At 43.8% G+C, this 16,289-nt stretch overlaps 2 protein-coding genes across 2 annotated transcripts in view; both read left to right on the top strand.

Moving 5' to 3' along the window:
• LOC134848523 (vigilin-like) overlaps positions 1 to 16,289 on the top strand; it is a 352,291-nt gene that overhangs the window by 76,600 nt on the left and 259,402 nt on the right. The gene's annotated exons all lie outside the window — the stretch shown is intronic.
• On the top strand, positions 762 to 6,614 carry LOC134848643 (protein AF-9-like). The gene is made up of 4 exons (XM_063866162.1): positions 762 to 983; positions 1,096 to 1,150; positions 6,202 to 6,385; positions 6,497 to 6,614. The coding sequence occupies exons 1-4, from the start codon at positions 762 to 764 to the stop codon at positions 6,612 to 6,614; spliced, it is 579 nt and encodes a 192-aa protein (XP_063722232.1).

The raw sequence follows: 16,289 nt of genomic DNA, 5'->3' as shown, positions 1-16,289 counted from the left end.
ATTTAGAAATAAAACATTGATCGGTTGCAAAATTCGAAAAGGAGACAAAGCAAAAAACCAATTTATAATTAAAAGATAAACTTCTGAGAACGTCTCATCTCAGGAAGTTAAGTCTGATGATATAATCATGATTTAAAATTGGCGGTAATTTCAAGTTTGCAAGCTTCCTGATTGGTTGAAATTTTATTATTTTTGTATCCGATGTTTTAGTATATTTTTATGATTGATGGTATTTTTCTTGATGGTAAAAAATCATTTCTTTGAAACCTGGTGATGCACAAATGTCCAAAAATGTTCGTAATTTACATTTTCAAATACCTCAATAATTGTTATGATAGTAATTATTAACTACTTTCAAAACAATTACTGTTTGAATCTTATGTTGCTCAAAATAGATTCAGAGCAGATAGGCTGATCTCATTATTTACTATTTTCAAGTCCCTATCTATTGCTGTAACTTGCTTTTTTGTTTATATCAATTTATTTTGACTTGAATGAATTTAATCGTCTTCGTCTGCCTTACAATGCATCGATCTCAACTCCTGCACTATGTATCTGGGAGACTTGTTCACGTCCCTCTGGCAACGTGACTTGGATAGAATGCGCAAACTATCGGTTCTCTGTTATGAATTTCATACCCAAAGCTGCTAGAGAAACTTTTGCGCTGACGCTTACTGACTGCATACGCCAAGTTGTAAGCAATCCAGAGTCAAACGATGCTTGCGTACACCTTCTTCTGTTGCCCGAGTGTTAAGAAAATCATGGCTTCCCTGACCAGCATTGTGCAGAGTCAAATCAAAAACCTTATTAAGGGCAATTACTTCAAACGTTCTACTCCTCCCGTTAAAAAGATGAGCTGCAACGCCGACATCACGAGAGCCGTCGCCGACAAATTGGATGAAGGTGACATCAAAGACGCTGTGAGGTTAGCATCCAGCGACGACACTATTGTTGCCTCCACGGTTGAGAACAAGGCCCTACCAGTAAGTAAACATACCTCGAGCATCAACCGTAGCCCCTATCCTTCCACGGACACACAGCAGATTGAAATGTCTGAACAAGAAGTCAGGAAAGCTGTCCTCGCGTTTGCTTCAGGCAGTGCGACCCCAACACCTGAAGGATGCCACCTATCCCCTCACAAACGAAGCAGGTAATAACTTGATTGCGACACTTACTGAACTGGCGAACCTACTGCTTTCCGATAACATAGCTGATTTCATCCAACCAATTCTAGCTAGTGCCATTCTGATTTTAAATTCCAAGAAACGCGGTGGATTTCGGCCCATAACTATCGGAGATACACTCAGAAGATTAAGGGCCAAATGCTTCTAATATGACTTCTCCAATGCTTCTAATACCGTACGAAAAGATTCCATATTTGAAGTCGTTCATGAACAAGCCCCGGATTTCTCAATTTTGTTCTATGAAAAAGATAGCTTTCTCTTTCACCGTGATCATCTTATTGTGTCCGCGAAAAGTTTTCAGCAGGGAGACCCTGTTGCCACTTTTGGAGTCTGCTTTCTCATACACGGGATTTTCCAACGGATTCGTCGCAAATTCAAATCTGGACACCTGGACGACGTGGAATTAGGCGACACATGGCAAACAGTCCTAACAAACCTCATCAATCTCGAATCTTGGGCGAAAAACGTGGGTCTCTTGTTGAAACAGAAGAATTTTAAAGTTTCGGTCCCAACGAACAGGCTATTTATCACGAACTCCAAAAAGTGTTTCCCAAGGTTGACTGTGCGCCAGCAGAGAAAACCATTCTTCTCGGTGCCGGGTTAGGAGACACCAAGGTGAGATTTGAGCTCAAAAACAAACTTGACCATAGCTCTTATCGGCCGAACTCGTCAATCACCATGTCAAACTGCTTCCTTTCTTGTTAAAAACTGCTTCTTCAATCTCAAACTCAATTATGTTATCTGTGCCAGTCCTGCCTTCAAAAATGAAGATGTCCTCGGTGAAATCGATCAATCAAAATGACATGAAACCGAACGAATCCCTAACTTTGTGATCACCGACAATTCTTTCAGTCAAATTACTCTTCCCGTCAAGCTTGGAGGCATCGGTCTCCTCAGTGTCCCAGCATCAGTCCCGCCGCCTTTATTTCCTCTATTGTTGCAACTGCAGACTTGCGAAGCCCTATAACATCTGACAGAGTCATTGACTGGTGGATGGCCGAAGCTGTCCGACACTGGGAATCACTCTGCAATGTCGTTTTCACTGACAAGGGCTTAAGCCAGCTCCAGAAGCATTGACTGAAGCCAATTTTCGAAGAACAGTCCCACACCATTCTGTCCGCCTCTGCGAGCAGCTTCCACATTAGTCGCATCAATGGCTGCAAAGCTGTTGGCTCAGGTGAATGGATTAATGTTCTCCCTTCTCGCACATTCGGGTTAACTTTGTCGGTTTCGTATATTAGCGGCACTTCGTATCGGAGCCCCGTACAACCGCACAGTTCAAGTTTAAACATGAAATGCGATGCCCTAATGGAATAATACTTAATACATGGCAATGAGGGAGAACGCTCGCTTGGAATTTCACTTGCATCAGGACGCTCGCCATCTCGAACATGCGATAAGCGTGCACAGCCGATGCCAATGCTGCTACTGAAGCAGAAACTTGTCAAAAAAATACCTACTGCAGACTTACCCACGATCCCGATTTTTGAGCCCCTTGCGATAGAGACTCTTGTGGAATTGGTAAATTCTCTTTTACTTTCCTGAAGGAACTTGCCAGGCGCAACCGGGATTCAACGTGGTAACACTGGCTGCATCCTTGAGACAGTAAACTGACAATCCTTTCACATTCCTGATCTATCTGTGCTTCATTTATATCTTTCTTTTTTCATATCTCGCAATGTCAAGAAAAACCGATGAGATGCTCACTCTGTCTTCTGTGTTCCTGGTGACTTGTGCGGGAAGTGCAACAAGAGTGGTGGTAGTCAATGGAGTCAGTGTGACCTATGCGACCTCTGGTATCGCTACAACTACTCGGGAATCCCTGTCAATCTTCTACCACAAATAGTAAAATTTCAGTTGCTCCTGTTCAAATGCAATATTTGTTTACAAAAGAAGTCTTTTTTTCTTTCATCTTCTATTATTCAAAAAGTCATGAAGGATGCTCTCACTGAGCTTCCTGCGACTATTGATAGAGTTTTTAATCCAAGTTATGCAGCTGTACTGCCACGCCTGTTGTACCGGTTATACCTGTATCTGCTCAAGTTGATAATCATTGGATTGGTGATTTGAAGTTTGATGCTATTTCTGAAAGCAAAGGCGAATTCAACTTTCAAACAGAGTCTGATATTTTCAATTTAATTTCTATTTTGTCACATCTTGGGTAAAAAAAATCACATGCGTGTGAAGTCATTCAGAAGTCATGGTCAGAAAAACCCGATGCGTCCCGACCCAGAATTTTGCTTGTTGAGTTCTACTCGCAGTTCGATTGCTGGAAGCTTCTATCCAAGTCTTGCAGCTGAAAACTTATTGTTCACCTGTTTATAATTAGAAATTGTTGTCTCCCTCAGAGCAGATCACAAGGCGTAAACTCCTCAAACTGAGATCTGATGTATCAACAAGAGACAACATTCCGAAAAAAGAATTGAAAATACGTAATCTGAAGTTACTTCATAATGGTGTGAAAATTACCGCTCCTGAATTACTGTCAGAAATAAAATTGTGCCTTATTAATGTCAAAGTCTTATCAAAATCTCCCAGCGTATCAAGCTTTCTAAGTTTCTTTCTTCCAACTCTGTCGACATACTCTTTATTACTGAGACATGGCTCTATAATGATAATATTTGCCATGAAGTTTTCCCATTTAATTATTTCATTGTAGTTTCTTTCTGTGACAGATTAAACGTTGTCCATGGTGGTGATCTCATTGCAAGCCGTAAAGGTTATTCTTTAAATCTCCTTCAATCCTATAGTTTTTGTGACTTCAGTTGTTCTACTGTCATCAAAGTCAATCACACGTTTTTTGGTTTGATGGTTGTTTATAATACACTTCTCAGTTCCGACTATCGCGTTGAGTCATCTACGCTTATGAACGCTGTTCAAAACCATCGTGATGAGGTGCTCAAACACATCAGTTGCTGCCCGTCAGACCAAACTATGGTTGCTGTTCTAGGAGACCTCACTTTAGCTGACGTCTGTTGCGGCTCATACTATGCATCTTCTGAATATTCGATAATTATTTTGAGCGCGTTTGATGATCTCAACCTGTTTCAATTAGTAAATTTTCCGACTATTTTGTCTGGTAATACTCTAGATCTTTTCTGGTCGAATGATTTTCAGAAACTTCTTGTCTATCGTTCAGAGAAGACCTATTCTGATCATTATCCAATTTCGCTCATTTGCGTGTCTCTGGTGATGAATAATTAACACCTGATGTCTTAAAGCAAAAGTATTCAAAGAAGCGTCTCAACACGGAATGTTTTAGCTTTTTGTTAGAACCTCTTTACACCAAGTTGTGGTAAAATTCTCAAAGTGATTTCCTCTCCACTTTTGATGTTTCTATTAAAGCCGCACTTTATGATTCATGCCCTAAAAGAAGTAAAAGAAGACTTGATTTTCTTCATTACTACTCTTCTCATCCAATTCCTTTAGGCATTAAGCTCAGTACTCTGCGACGGAATTACGTTTCAAATCTGTCTTAGATGTTTTGGTTAGAGAGTGATTTCATCAACTTAGTTGTTTTGGATAAGGAGTTGCTTTTTCAGAACTCTTCTTCTTCTTGTGCTTTTGAATTTTCGAAACAGTTTAAGAAGTTCACTATCATTCCCAACAATCGTCTTTGGGGCAGTAAGCAAGCTATCTGTGACGAATCTATCGGTGAAATTTTCAACGAATATTTTCCTTCTGTTTTTCGGAAGCCTTTGTCTGACTATTCTGTACCGACTGTTTCTCCTGCTTCTGATGTCAAATTATCGGAAGTCGACGTGTCCCCGTCGGTTGTCAATTCATGTTTCCAATCCGTTAAAAACAACACGTGTACTGTTGACTGTATTCCTGCTTTTATTTATAACTTTCCCCCCTTGTTAGTTTTCTTTTTTACACTATTATCAACAATTGCGTCTGGCCTGCTGCCTGGAAATGTACTTTTGTTACCCCGATTCTGAAATCTAGGACTCCTAATAACATTACAAACTACAGCCCTATCAGTATATTACACACCCTTGGTTTAGGTTTTTAAGAAAATTCTCTTCAATCATATATATCCAAAGAATCGAAAACATTTGTCAAACTCTCAGCATGGTTTCAGAAAACAACGATCAACTGTAAAATAGTTGTCATCCTTTCTTGATGAAGTGTACCACACTAGTGATTTCAGCGTTGCATCTACTGTTGTTTAAAGCCTTTGATTCTGTTCGGCATGTTATCATTCTAAACACGCTATCGATGTATGGTATCGATCATGATTTCTTGTTACTTTTTTCGTCGTTTCTCTGTAACCGATAACAGTGTGTTCGTATAAACGCGCACATTTCCAATCGACGTCCTGTTACTAGTGGCGTTCCTGAAGGCAGCATCCTGGGGCCCATTGTTTTTCTTCTTTCAAACAATGATCTGCCAGAGTGTATAGAGTTTTCCAGTTGTTATTTGTTCGCTGACGATTCAAAGTTGTTTTCAACTGATATTACTTTTCTACAGCATGATATTGAATTTTTTTTACAAACTGATGTACTGCAAATTATTTATCGGTCAATCACGAATAAATGCAGTCTCATTGTTTTCAAAGGCAATTTTCCTCGTCATGTGATGATCAACAACCAGGACATAAATGCCTCAAATGTAGTAAAATACCTGGGTTTACTCGTCGCTGATGACTTGAACTGGATGACACATTTCAATAATAAGCTGTTATCATGTAACAAGTCTCTTCATTTTATCAAACGCATGTTTTCATTCACTGTCTCTCAATCCACCAAGCTCATATTTGTTAACATGTGTATCAAGAGTAACATTTTTTATGCATCCACTGTGGCTTACTTCACTATGTTATATCCGAAAACTTGAAAGTTCTAATCCAAAGTGTCTGAAATGGGTTATTAATTCAATGCCCTATAAAGACCAGTTATTTCTCACAAAAAATCTGACTATCTGTTATCATCTCATTTTCAACGATGTATTACTGCTCTACAAAATGTTACATGGCCTTACAGAGCTGCTGTTTTCAGCGTACTTCTTTTTTAAGGTGACCACCAGCCGGAAATCCACCAACACCACAATTCAAACAGCAAAGAAGTGGCAGACCACAAGTTCTTCTTTCATCGCGTTGAGAAATCCGTCAACGAGTTGATCCGTCTTGGTGTAGACATCTTCGCTCCCCACGAGTCTTTCAAGGGAAGAGTCAAAGAACTTCTTTTGGAGAGAACTGGGTCAAAATTTGATCAACTGAACTCTTGTCCATGGTTCTTGAAGTGCACCTGTTTAAACTGTCGATCTTGACTTTACATTTTTGTGTTTAGTTGTGCCTTACTTTATTAAAGGAAATTAGTTCTTTCATCATCATCATCATCATCATCATCATCATCATCATCATCATCATCATCATCATCATCATCATCATCATCATCATCAGCATCAATCAAAATGGAAAGACTTTGAATATCCTCGGCCCGATCCAACTCTATCTTTCTGCAGTATATGTATTGACTGACATAGATTTGGTTACGTAGCAGTATTTAGACGACCGCGTATTCAGAGTCGTCAGTAAGCAGACAAAACTGTATTTACCAATCAGAATCGAGACAAAAAAGAATTGGATAAATCATAATTATTTCTTTCGTACATTTGCTTTCTCCTCTCAATTCTGATTGGTTAATTCGGTATTTTTCTGCTTACTGATGAGTCTGAATACGCGGTTGTCTAAGTACATACTGCACTCCCATATATTTAATGACTTCCAGTATGTATAAAAACTGTAATATGTGATGAAGAGACTCTTAACTGTCACCTCGTTTACTATGATACTTTTGACGTTCTGTTTTTTTCTACAATACCAGAGTCGTTGAGTAATGCTTGCGTAGTATTCGGATTCCGGTAGGTTTCAAAATTTCAAAGGATACTGATATAAAGTCAGTTTCTGATCTCAACTACTATTTTTCCGAGTGCCACTTGTGTCTGTCCAATATTTTCTGACATTTGTTTTTTTGTCATCCTCTAGCAATGTCAAATTTGGTTTTTCATTAATGCAGGTTTGCTTTTTGAGCGACGAATTAGAAAGCTCCAACGGCTAAACTATCTTTTTTATTCATACCACAAATCGTTTCCTTTGACAGACTTTTGAAGAAGAAGAAGAAGAAGAAGAAGAAGAAAAATACTGAATTAACATCTGAAAATAATATCAGATATACTAAAAATAAGAAACTGTGATGAAGCTGTGATGAATGGTATGATGAAATCAAGCGAGCTCACCAGTGCCTTGGTCCTTCTGGCTTTAGCACTCTATCCGAATCATTTTAGAACCAATTCGACGCCTATGGGCGGTCGCGGCATAATTTGGAAGAATCATTGAAAAATCAATTAGAATCCGGAATTCCATTCCGGTCAAATGGTTCGTAGCAAAATCAGTGATTTGTAAGCCAAGTTATAGAACCGTACTAATAGCGCTTATATTCCGAGATCTCTCAAAGAACTGTCCCAATAAACATGAGTTACACCGTACTTGGGTCAGTTTCTAAATTATCCTCAAAAGTTTGTCAGGAAACATAGATCCATACACCTTTTCGACTGCCACTTCGGTAGTCGGTAGCCGTTTTTTTAACCTTTTGGAACAGTAATCTTGCCTATGCGGCAATATGTCATATAGTTGATGCTTCGAACCAGTTTTAGAGATATTATTCAGAAGTCTCGCGTCTTTGACTTTAATGTGTTCTTCGATAGGAACAAATTCTTTTATAAGAACCATACAAACAGCACAATTTTGAACAGCGTCCACTTTTCTATGAACCGTTTTGCAGCGCCGCCCAATATTTCCAAGCCGTACGTTAAGACTGATAGAACAAGTGACTGATATAGAAAAGAAAGGTCATCTGCACGATATCCCAATCGCTTTAGTTTAAGAAGCGGGAACAGGTTTGAGGAAGCTCTACTGGTTGTCTTGGATACATGTGGTAGAAAAGATAATCTGTTGTCTATCATAATTCCCAAAACTTTCCTATTTTCAACCAGCGGTATGCTTCCGATATCTGAGAAGATGAAGGTACCTTTTCTTGAAATTGAACCTCATTTCTTTGGATTTAAGAGTGTTGACAAAAAATTTATAATACATACACCACTTGAAGATTCCTTTGATAATGATTTGACTAGGGTCGTCGATCCCTCTAACGCCGATTACCGGATTATTGTCGTCTGCAAACTTAACTAGACAAGCATTTTTGTAAAGACACTTCTAGTCGTCGAACGACATATTGAAGGACGGTGGTCCAAGTACCGTCCCCTGAGGTACACCTTGGTTGATGGAGACTGATTTTGACAATTCGTTCTGATATGATGTAATCTGCACTCGGTCTGATAGGAAGCTTTTCAGCCGATTCAGTACATGTGTATTGACTCCTGGTTTTATCTGTTTGATCTGACTAATTATAAATTGATGGGGCACTCTGTCGAATGCTTTGGACAAGTCCAGCGAGAAGAGACGTACACCGTCATAATGATGAGTATCGAAGTCACGACTGTGTGTATTATTCGAAGAGCAGCGCTGACGGTTGAGCCTCCTGTTCTGAAACCAAATGATAATTATTCAGTGAACTTTCGTAGTTGTTTTTTATGAAATTGGTGTAGACCAATCGCTCAAAGTGTCTGCTGAGTACTGGTGTGGTTGATGTTGGCCGTAATTGGTCCTTGTTGTCTGGTTACGGGACTTTGGCTCGAGGAATTGTTTTCGAAATCTTGAAAGCCTTCGGGAAAACCACTTCTGAGTGATAAATTGTAGATGTTTTAAATACTAAGAGCTAAGTTATGGGCATTTTCGCTCAAGACCCACGCTGGAATGCCATCAAAACCCACTGCAGGTTTTTTGAGTTTCCTCAGACTGCGATTAATTTCGTGAAGAGTGAAGGCTGGGTAAGCGCCGTTGTGACTTTCTATAATTTCTGGTTCTACATAGTTGACTGTATGGCAAATAATAGCGAAATAATCATTGATAAAATCAGGAGTAAAGTCAAGTGTCGCCGAATCTGACCTTTTTTTGAATTAATTATTTATGTTTCTGAAAGAAAATTTGCGAAGGTTGATTCATTGCCATTTTTAATAGCTTCTTTCAGCATGCCGTTATTGTATACATTTTTCACACAAAAGGAAATTAAACAATTATCAGAGCACAGTACAATTTTCTCCAGTAACTCTGTAGCCATATGGGTGATCGTTTCAGTTTCCCCTGTTTTATTGCCCTCTCCATGTCCTTGAACTCCTTATTTGGTATGGCCAACGGCATATTCTGATATAGCTCCGGGAGTGACCTCAGAAAGTTTTGTTCACAATCAACTCCCCCTTGCCGATTGGTTTATGCATTCTCCCAACACGGGAGTGGGGATACGATCCACCACGAACCTCACGATGCAAAGGGCACCTTTACGCTTAGCTCAGGCTATCGCCGAATTGTCTCTAGAAATCAATACTCGCAGGGTTTCCATCAATTCCAGTTCCTGTTCCTTTGATTTTGAGTCGTTGTTGGCCTCATATTCTGACTTCTTGATCCCCATCAAACACCAGGCCAACCGTACTTGCAAGTCAGTTCTCATACACGGATGAGCCAGGTATACTGCCACCGTCGCAGGTGCATGCATCGTCTCGTCGAAGTATCTTTGGAGGGCCGCCCTCCAAGAGATTTCCAGCAGCTTTTCAAGCCCGACTTCGTTTGCCTCCGAGGACATCACCGTGCCGTACTCTTTTCTATTCAAGTTACAATTCTCCGTTAGCTCCTTCAGATACTCCTGCATGGCTTGCTTCTCGTTCCAGGCCATCAGATGCCCTCTCTCAGAATTTCTTGCCTTAAGCATCTCTACATAACCCCCTGCTGGATCTCCCATCTGGACTGAGTCTGGCACTGTGATCCGGTTATACTCGACCATGTCGAGTTGTCCCTCCAGCTTCATTCGGGCCATGTTGGTTCGCTAGGGCATATAATCATCAAGTCCTCCAGATCCACACTGACTGATGACTTCCCTTTCTAACTGAGTATCCACCAAAGTCCGTGCATTTTTCTTCGACCTTGTTGCCGTCGTGGTCAAACCTGCCAATAGCATCGGAGGTATCAGGTTTCTCCCCCGGCCAGCGTCGCACCATAACCTTGTCCATTCTCACTTGGCCGAGCTGCTCTTGCCAACGAGGCCACCACTGCACTGGCTTTCGACTTCACTACATTTCGATTCACGGTCTTGCTTTCTGTTTTCCCTTTCAACCGTTTAAGCCTTTTCTTGGCTCACCTAACGGGCAATTTTCTCGTGATCTGCTGATCATCAGCACTATCCTCTGTGACTGACTCGGTCAGAACATCAGACTCTACGGAGCTCATTAGCTTATCCAGAACCTCGCGCATGATGGGTTGGTTTAACCCCACCTTCATTACGGACTCCGTCCCATATCTGCGTATCACGTCCCATGTCCTCTCCATGAAGGTCACTCGGCTCCAGGTCACTCCTGTCTTGCGCTCAAGTTCGCTCTGGTATCTCTCCCATTTGTCTTCAGGTAGCGTATTCAGGAAGAATACCCTCATGGTCTCTTCAATTCTCATCCTCCTTGGTGATTCATGGAGCAGTTTCTGTAGGTTCCTACTCCGGTTGTCCATTGCCAGGCTTACTGAATCCACTGGGGATAAGCTAGCCGGCGCCTCCTTCGTAGGGGACATGAAAGACGATGGTGTCATCAGCAATAGAGTACCATCGACTTCCCCGTCGTCGTTTTCACTAAACTGGTACTCCAGCAAGTCTCTCTCCAACGCTCCTAAGTCCATTCCACCCGACTTCTCTCCCTTTTTTTTCATGTGATCGTCATCCTGATCCATCAGTTCGTCATCATTGGGGTCTGGTTTTGGTCCAGGTCCCGAAGGGCTTTGTCGCATATCTATGCCCGAATCCGGTCGCGCCGGTACGGTCAGATCCCCTGCGTGATAGAATAACTCGTCATTCACCAGATCACATGGCGCCAGATCATCGATCGTTATGTACGTGCCTCCTCTGCTTTCCCTTACTACTTCCAATATCACCACTTTCACTTCTCCTGACCACTTCAATCGTGACAAATCATCTGCGGGTGTATACACATCATTCCACACGTCAACCGGGACCTCTGGTCTCCTGGAAGGTGGTGCCTTGCTCTTCTTTCGGCTCCAAGCATCCGGGAATGTGAAGTCGAACGTATGCATGGCCGCAGAGTTCCAACTGATGAAGCGCGGCTCCATCCCTCCACTCCAATTCAGCATTTTCTCTTCCGCATCATGTGCCGCTCCTATGCGAGGGGCAATGGCAGGAGACGTGACTCCCAACAACATTCTCCTTATCGGTGGGTATCGGGGGTATTGGTCCGGCAGCGGCCTGGATCCAGAAAGCCACGCTTGCTGGTTCTCTCTGACATGTGCATAGGCTTCCGGCCAAAGTGGGACCCGCATCGCCTCTCCTGAATCTCTCACCACTGTTCGCAGATTTCAAAGCTTCGGATTGAACTGGACATGGGAAAGGTCCTCGCGGCCCATTCGGCACTTGAAGTTGTTTAATGAAGTCCATCAACATCCAACCTGGCTCCGCTGCTCTTCCGAACAACCTGTCGTCGCTAGCCAACCCTCTCAGCTCCTTCTGTTCCACCCAATTCAGCACGGAGCAATCCACAACCGAGACTAAGTTGACATACAACATCGAGCTCCTGTACGCCTTCACTTGTACGTACGGGAATACAAATGACATCACGGGCCCGTACACCACCGTGACAAACTCCCTCAGTCCATGGACAAGAGCCAGCGGATCGATCCGCATCATCGCGGCCAGATCTGTTAGCAAGGGCTTTCCACAATACTGCTTGCATTCACTCGCTCCCGTTGCCATATTATCTTCTCCTGTGATACTCCTATTCTGCTGCAGAAGATATTGGAGCAAGAGGGTCCTCCAATCCTTCATGTTCCTGAACGAGGCGGTTTCCAACTGCGCGTTGAATTTACGACTCGCTCCCTGAAGTTGTTCGGGGTAGCATAATAGCACGAGCAAATCGCCCAGCCGACCATACGTCATGGCGATCAGGGTAAAGAGTCCATCCAATCTCAGGTCCGCTAACGCTTGGGTGAAGAGGTTCGCAGGTCATTTCAATAAGTTCTCGTGACCAAACGTCACGTACAGCATTAATACCAGACCGATCGATAGTTTCCAGATGTCCTTAACAAAGCTCGCGATAAGATTCCGGGAGGCCCTCGGGTAACACGTTGACAGGAAAGATGGCGTCCATCCCCCTCCCATTCTACACAAGATAGCGTCTGATCGCTCATATTGTGCCCTCGTGTCCAAAATATCAGCCTGGAATTTATCCAATGACATTGTGTTGACATCTTGCATTAATTGTAACATCATGCCCCCGGCTAAATATCTCTCGTTAAACAAGTTTTTCAGGTAAGCGTGTATCTCTTTGATTGCCGCCGGTGCATGCTCGAATGCGTCTTCTCCCAAGGTACACAATCTTGGTGACAAGTACAACCATGAGTTGGTGTGTGGCTTCGTCCGCAAAGCCAATACCATAAGATCCTCTTCCACCGATGTCATAATTTTTCTGACTGTCCTCCCTTGCTCATTTTCCGCGTAATCAATTTGCCTGAACCAGAGGTGGTTGGCATGCTGTTGTACCAACAGGTGATCATGATCTACCCCTGGCCTCAACTTCAGCAACCTGGCGAAGTTGGACAGCTCCAACCCCAGGACTTCGTCCAGCACCAACCGAGCTGTGCTGCAATCCTGCCATGTCAGCCCAGATGGCAGGAAGCTCCGAGCGGGATGGGTAGTAGTTGTTAGGATCCACCATCCTGTTCGGCGCAGGTATTATCACGTTGAATCGTTCCTCCGCTACAGTTGTGACCATCGTGTACACAAACTGTAGGGGGTTCTGGCCATGCGGCATATCCCGGTGACAATACAAAGATGACCTTCACCACATTCTTGGTGAAGTGTCGCTGCACTGATGCCTCCACCTCGGTCATGGCTGAGAGCAACGTCATTATAGCATCTCCTATGACTTCATTGCTCGGGATTGATCCATCAGTCAGACGTGACAACAACTGCAAGTGGAGATTCGAGCCGGCAATCACTATCACCTGCGGTTCCATATTGATCGTCCTTCGCACGCTTATCGTCATGCCTGCTGATTGCCCCCAGTCTAACTTAGGCGCCGTCAAGAAGATCATATCCGGCCAAAAAAGAGAAAGGGGCGTGTAGAGATAGACTGAACTGGCAACTATCAGGTTTTTAGCCTCCTTTATATCCAAAGGATCATAGGCAGCAAACAGGCTGTCATCCAATGGTGCCTTTAGTCCCTCGTATCTCCTATCGCCCCCTTCCGCCGAAGTCGCTCGGAAATAGTCTCTCGAGTACTCAACAGGCGCCAGGCCGGGTGGCTTGGAGAACTGCCTATACAGCTTGTGGTGCTTGTACCACAAATATTTGTGTATTTGCTTGTACCAGGGAAATATTTGTGTTTCCTGGTTACTAAGGCCACTGATACGCAACACGTGAATCCAGAGAGCTTGGTATTGGCCTTGACTCGACTTAGGGATTTTCTGGTTGAGGGAGGAGTGACCTCTCTCTCGTTACCAGTCTATGATCCCAATAGGGGAGAAAGCTACATCCGAGAAAGTTATATGCCCTTGAACACGTGATATTTTAAGAAACTGACATAGAGGTTTACTTACATAAAAATTACTATCTGAGTATATGCTAGGAGTTGCATTCGGCGATAAGTGGTTTTTGTTAAGTACTTTATAGGCGTTATGATTAAGTTTTAGGCAAGCTACTAGGGATTTTGTTTTTATTTAATAGAGTGAGTATGTGATGTTCATGTGTTATGTTATAGTTAGGTTATGTTTTATGTTATGTTCGTGTCATAGAAGACCTGGAACACTCCAGGTAGTGAAGGTGACCGCGCTCATACCTTGATAAAGTTGAAGGTGGACGATCCACCTTGGTGCTAGTTTTTAAATCAAGAACAAAGGAGAATTTCAATGGATCGTTTTTAAACGTTTTTAAAGGATGTGAATGATGTTTTATCCTGAAAATGGAACGGCATGAAATGATGGTTTTAAGTCGCGACTTCTTTTTTAGATCTTGATTGATCCAGTCTTGTTTATTGAATTTGACAAATCAGAAGGGACACGACGACGAACGATAAACTATAGAAAGATGGGTGACACGAACGATTTGATGGAATTCCTCTCAGCGAGTCTAGGAGTGACTCTGGACGAGATATACCAGCGGCTGATTCACTGTGTTTTTGCACAAAAAGAACCGGGATTGGTGATGTTTGTGGTCGCGCTCCTCAACGCGTTAGGACGAGAGGGTCGTGGGAATCGTCCCACGGAAGTAGTGCTGATGCTGGCCTTCGGTGAGTCCGGGAACACCGAGAGAGTTCGAAACCGACTAATGAGATGGCGGCGAGGAGAAATGTCTGGCCACGACTTGGCTCGTGAGCCGGGACTAGGGGAGCAGAGGGATCACCGGCTAGGTGAGATGCCCCTACCTGTTCAACCTGTACAGCCGCTCATCGGAGCAAAGAGACTACGTGATGGGCCGGGCCCGTCACACTCAGTAGATTCTCCAACAGCTGCTCCTCCACTGAAGAGGGTGAGGATGAACAAGATACAGATTCAGACTTCGGAGACGATTGAGACGTTGGAGAAAAAGGAGAAGGATCAAAGCAAGCTGTGTGTCAAGCTGCAGGAGTAAAGGGCATAAGCTCGAGAAAGAGACGAATGGAAAAAGAAGTTTGAAGATCTGCAAATGGCCTTCAAAGAAGAAGAGATAACACACCTGAAGGAGCTATATATGGCGAGGGTGAGCCAAGTGTCACCGGAGGTTCTGGCAACGATGAACTCCTCGGAGGCATCCAGGGACACACGTCCCAGGACGAAGGCACAGGAGCTGTGCGCACCGAGAGAGCCCGAGGCTCCTCAGCAGTCATCACAGTCTGCTCCGAACCCGAGAAACACGCTACCGGATCCTTCAGACACCTATCTGGCTCCCCAGTTTCAAGAGTCATTCAATCAGGTGGCCAGAGCAACGATGAATGAGATCAACAGGACCACTGACCGGACGCTGGTTAGGGTCGTCCCTTCCCAACGCCTTGATCGTTCCCCAAGTAGCTCGGAGCGAACACCTCGAACCATAGTATCAACGGAGACTGCGCATGGCGGAACGGTTCAGAAGTCTCGTGTAGTTGACATCAGGAAGAACCTGACGGTACGCAACCAGTTCGAGCATCCTAGAGCTTGCTTGAATGGCATGGGCTGGAACCCCGCCATAAGCAACCAGGCAATTCCCCCAGGGAATCGTCATTTGGTTATAGGAGATAGTTTAGTGAGGGATCTGAACGAGATCTTTGTCAATGGTCAGACTACTGTTCTATCTTTTGGAGGAGCTTCCGAGGCTCAGGTCATCAAAATGATGAAGTGCCAGGGCAAGGATTACCTAGACACATTGGTGATAATGCTCGGGACCAATGACGTTTCGAGGGCCCCTGTAACCCCAGAGGGCAAGTGGGAGCCCCTATTGGTCTGCCTTTTGAATGAACTGAAGGAGAAATACAGGCCCAGACTCGTGGTGCTGAGCACGATACCGCAGAACCCGGAGGTGGGCACGCCGGTGGCGGATTTCATGAACGGCAACGTGACCCGGTGGAACGAGATGACCCGCGGTCTGGTGAGAAGTAACCCCGGCGAGCTGCGACTCATGGATCTTGAGAACATGCTGCGCATGATTGATCATCTCGCGCTCACCAGAGATGGTATACATTTCAACACCCAGCAAGGGAGACGCTGGATCAATGACGGGTTGGGGACAGTATAAGACAGACATGTCGGCGAGGTTGAACATGAACACATTGACGTATCGAGAGGACGCTAGGAGGATGATCGGCGGAGATGGTCCCACAGTGAAGAGATTGTATCGAATACCGGGCGTGGACTGGTTGTTGGCGGAACAGGAGCAATTTCGCTCCGCGACTACGCTCAGGTTCCGGGATCTGGATGGATTGCCTCAGGACAATACTTTTGGGCCCTTAAACACCCCATATCTTACGGACGTAGGTGTCTTGGGA

Source organism: Symsagittifera roscoffensis, chromosome 6, assembly GCF_963678635.1.
Source record: "Symsagittifera roscoffensis chromosome 6, txSymRosc1.1, whole genome shotgun sequence".
Classification (NCBI taxonomy): Eukaryota; Metazoa; Xenacoelomorpha; order Acoela; family Convolutidae; genus Symsagittifera; species Symsagittifera roscoffensis.
Note: the sequence above shows the minus strand (reverse complement) of the source record. Positions and strands in the feature narration are given on the sequence as shown.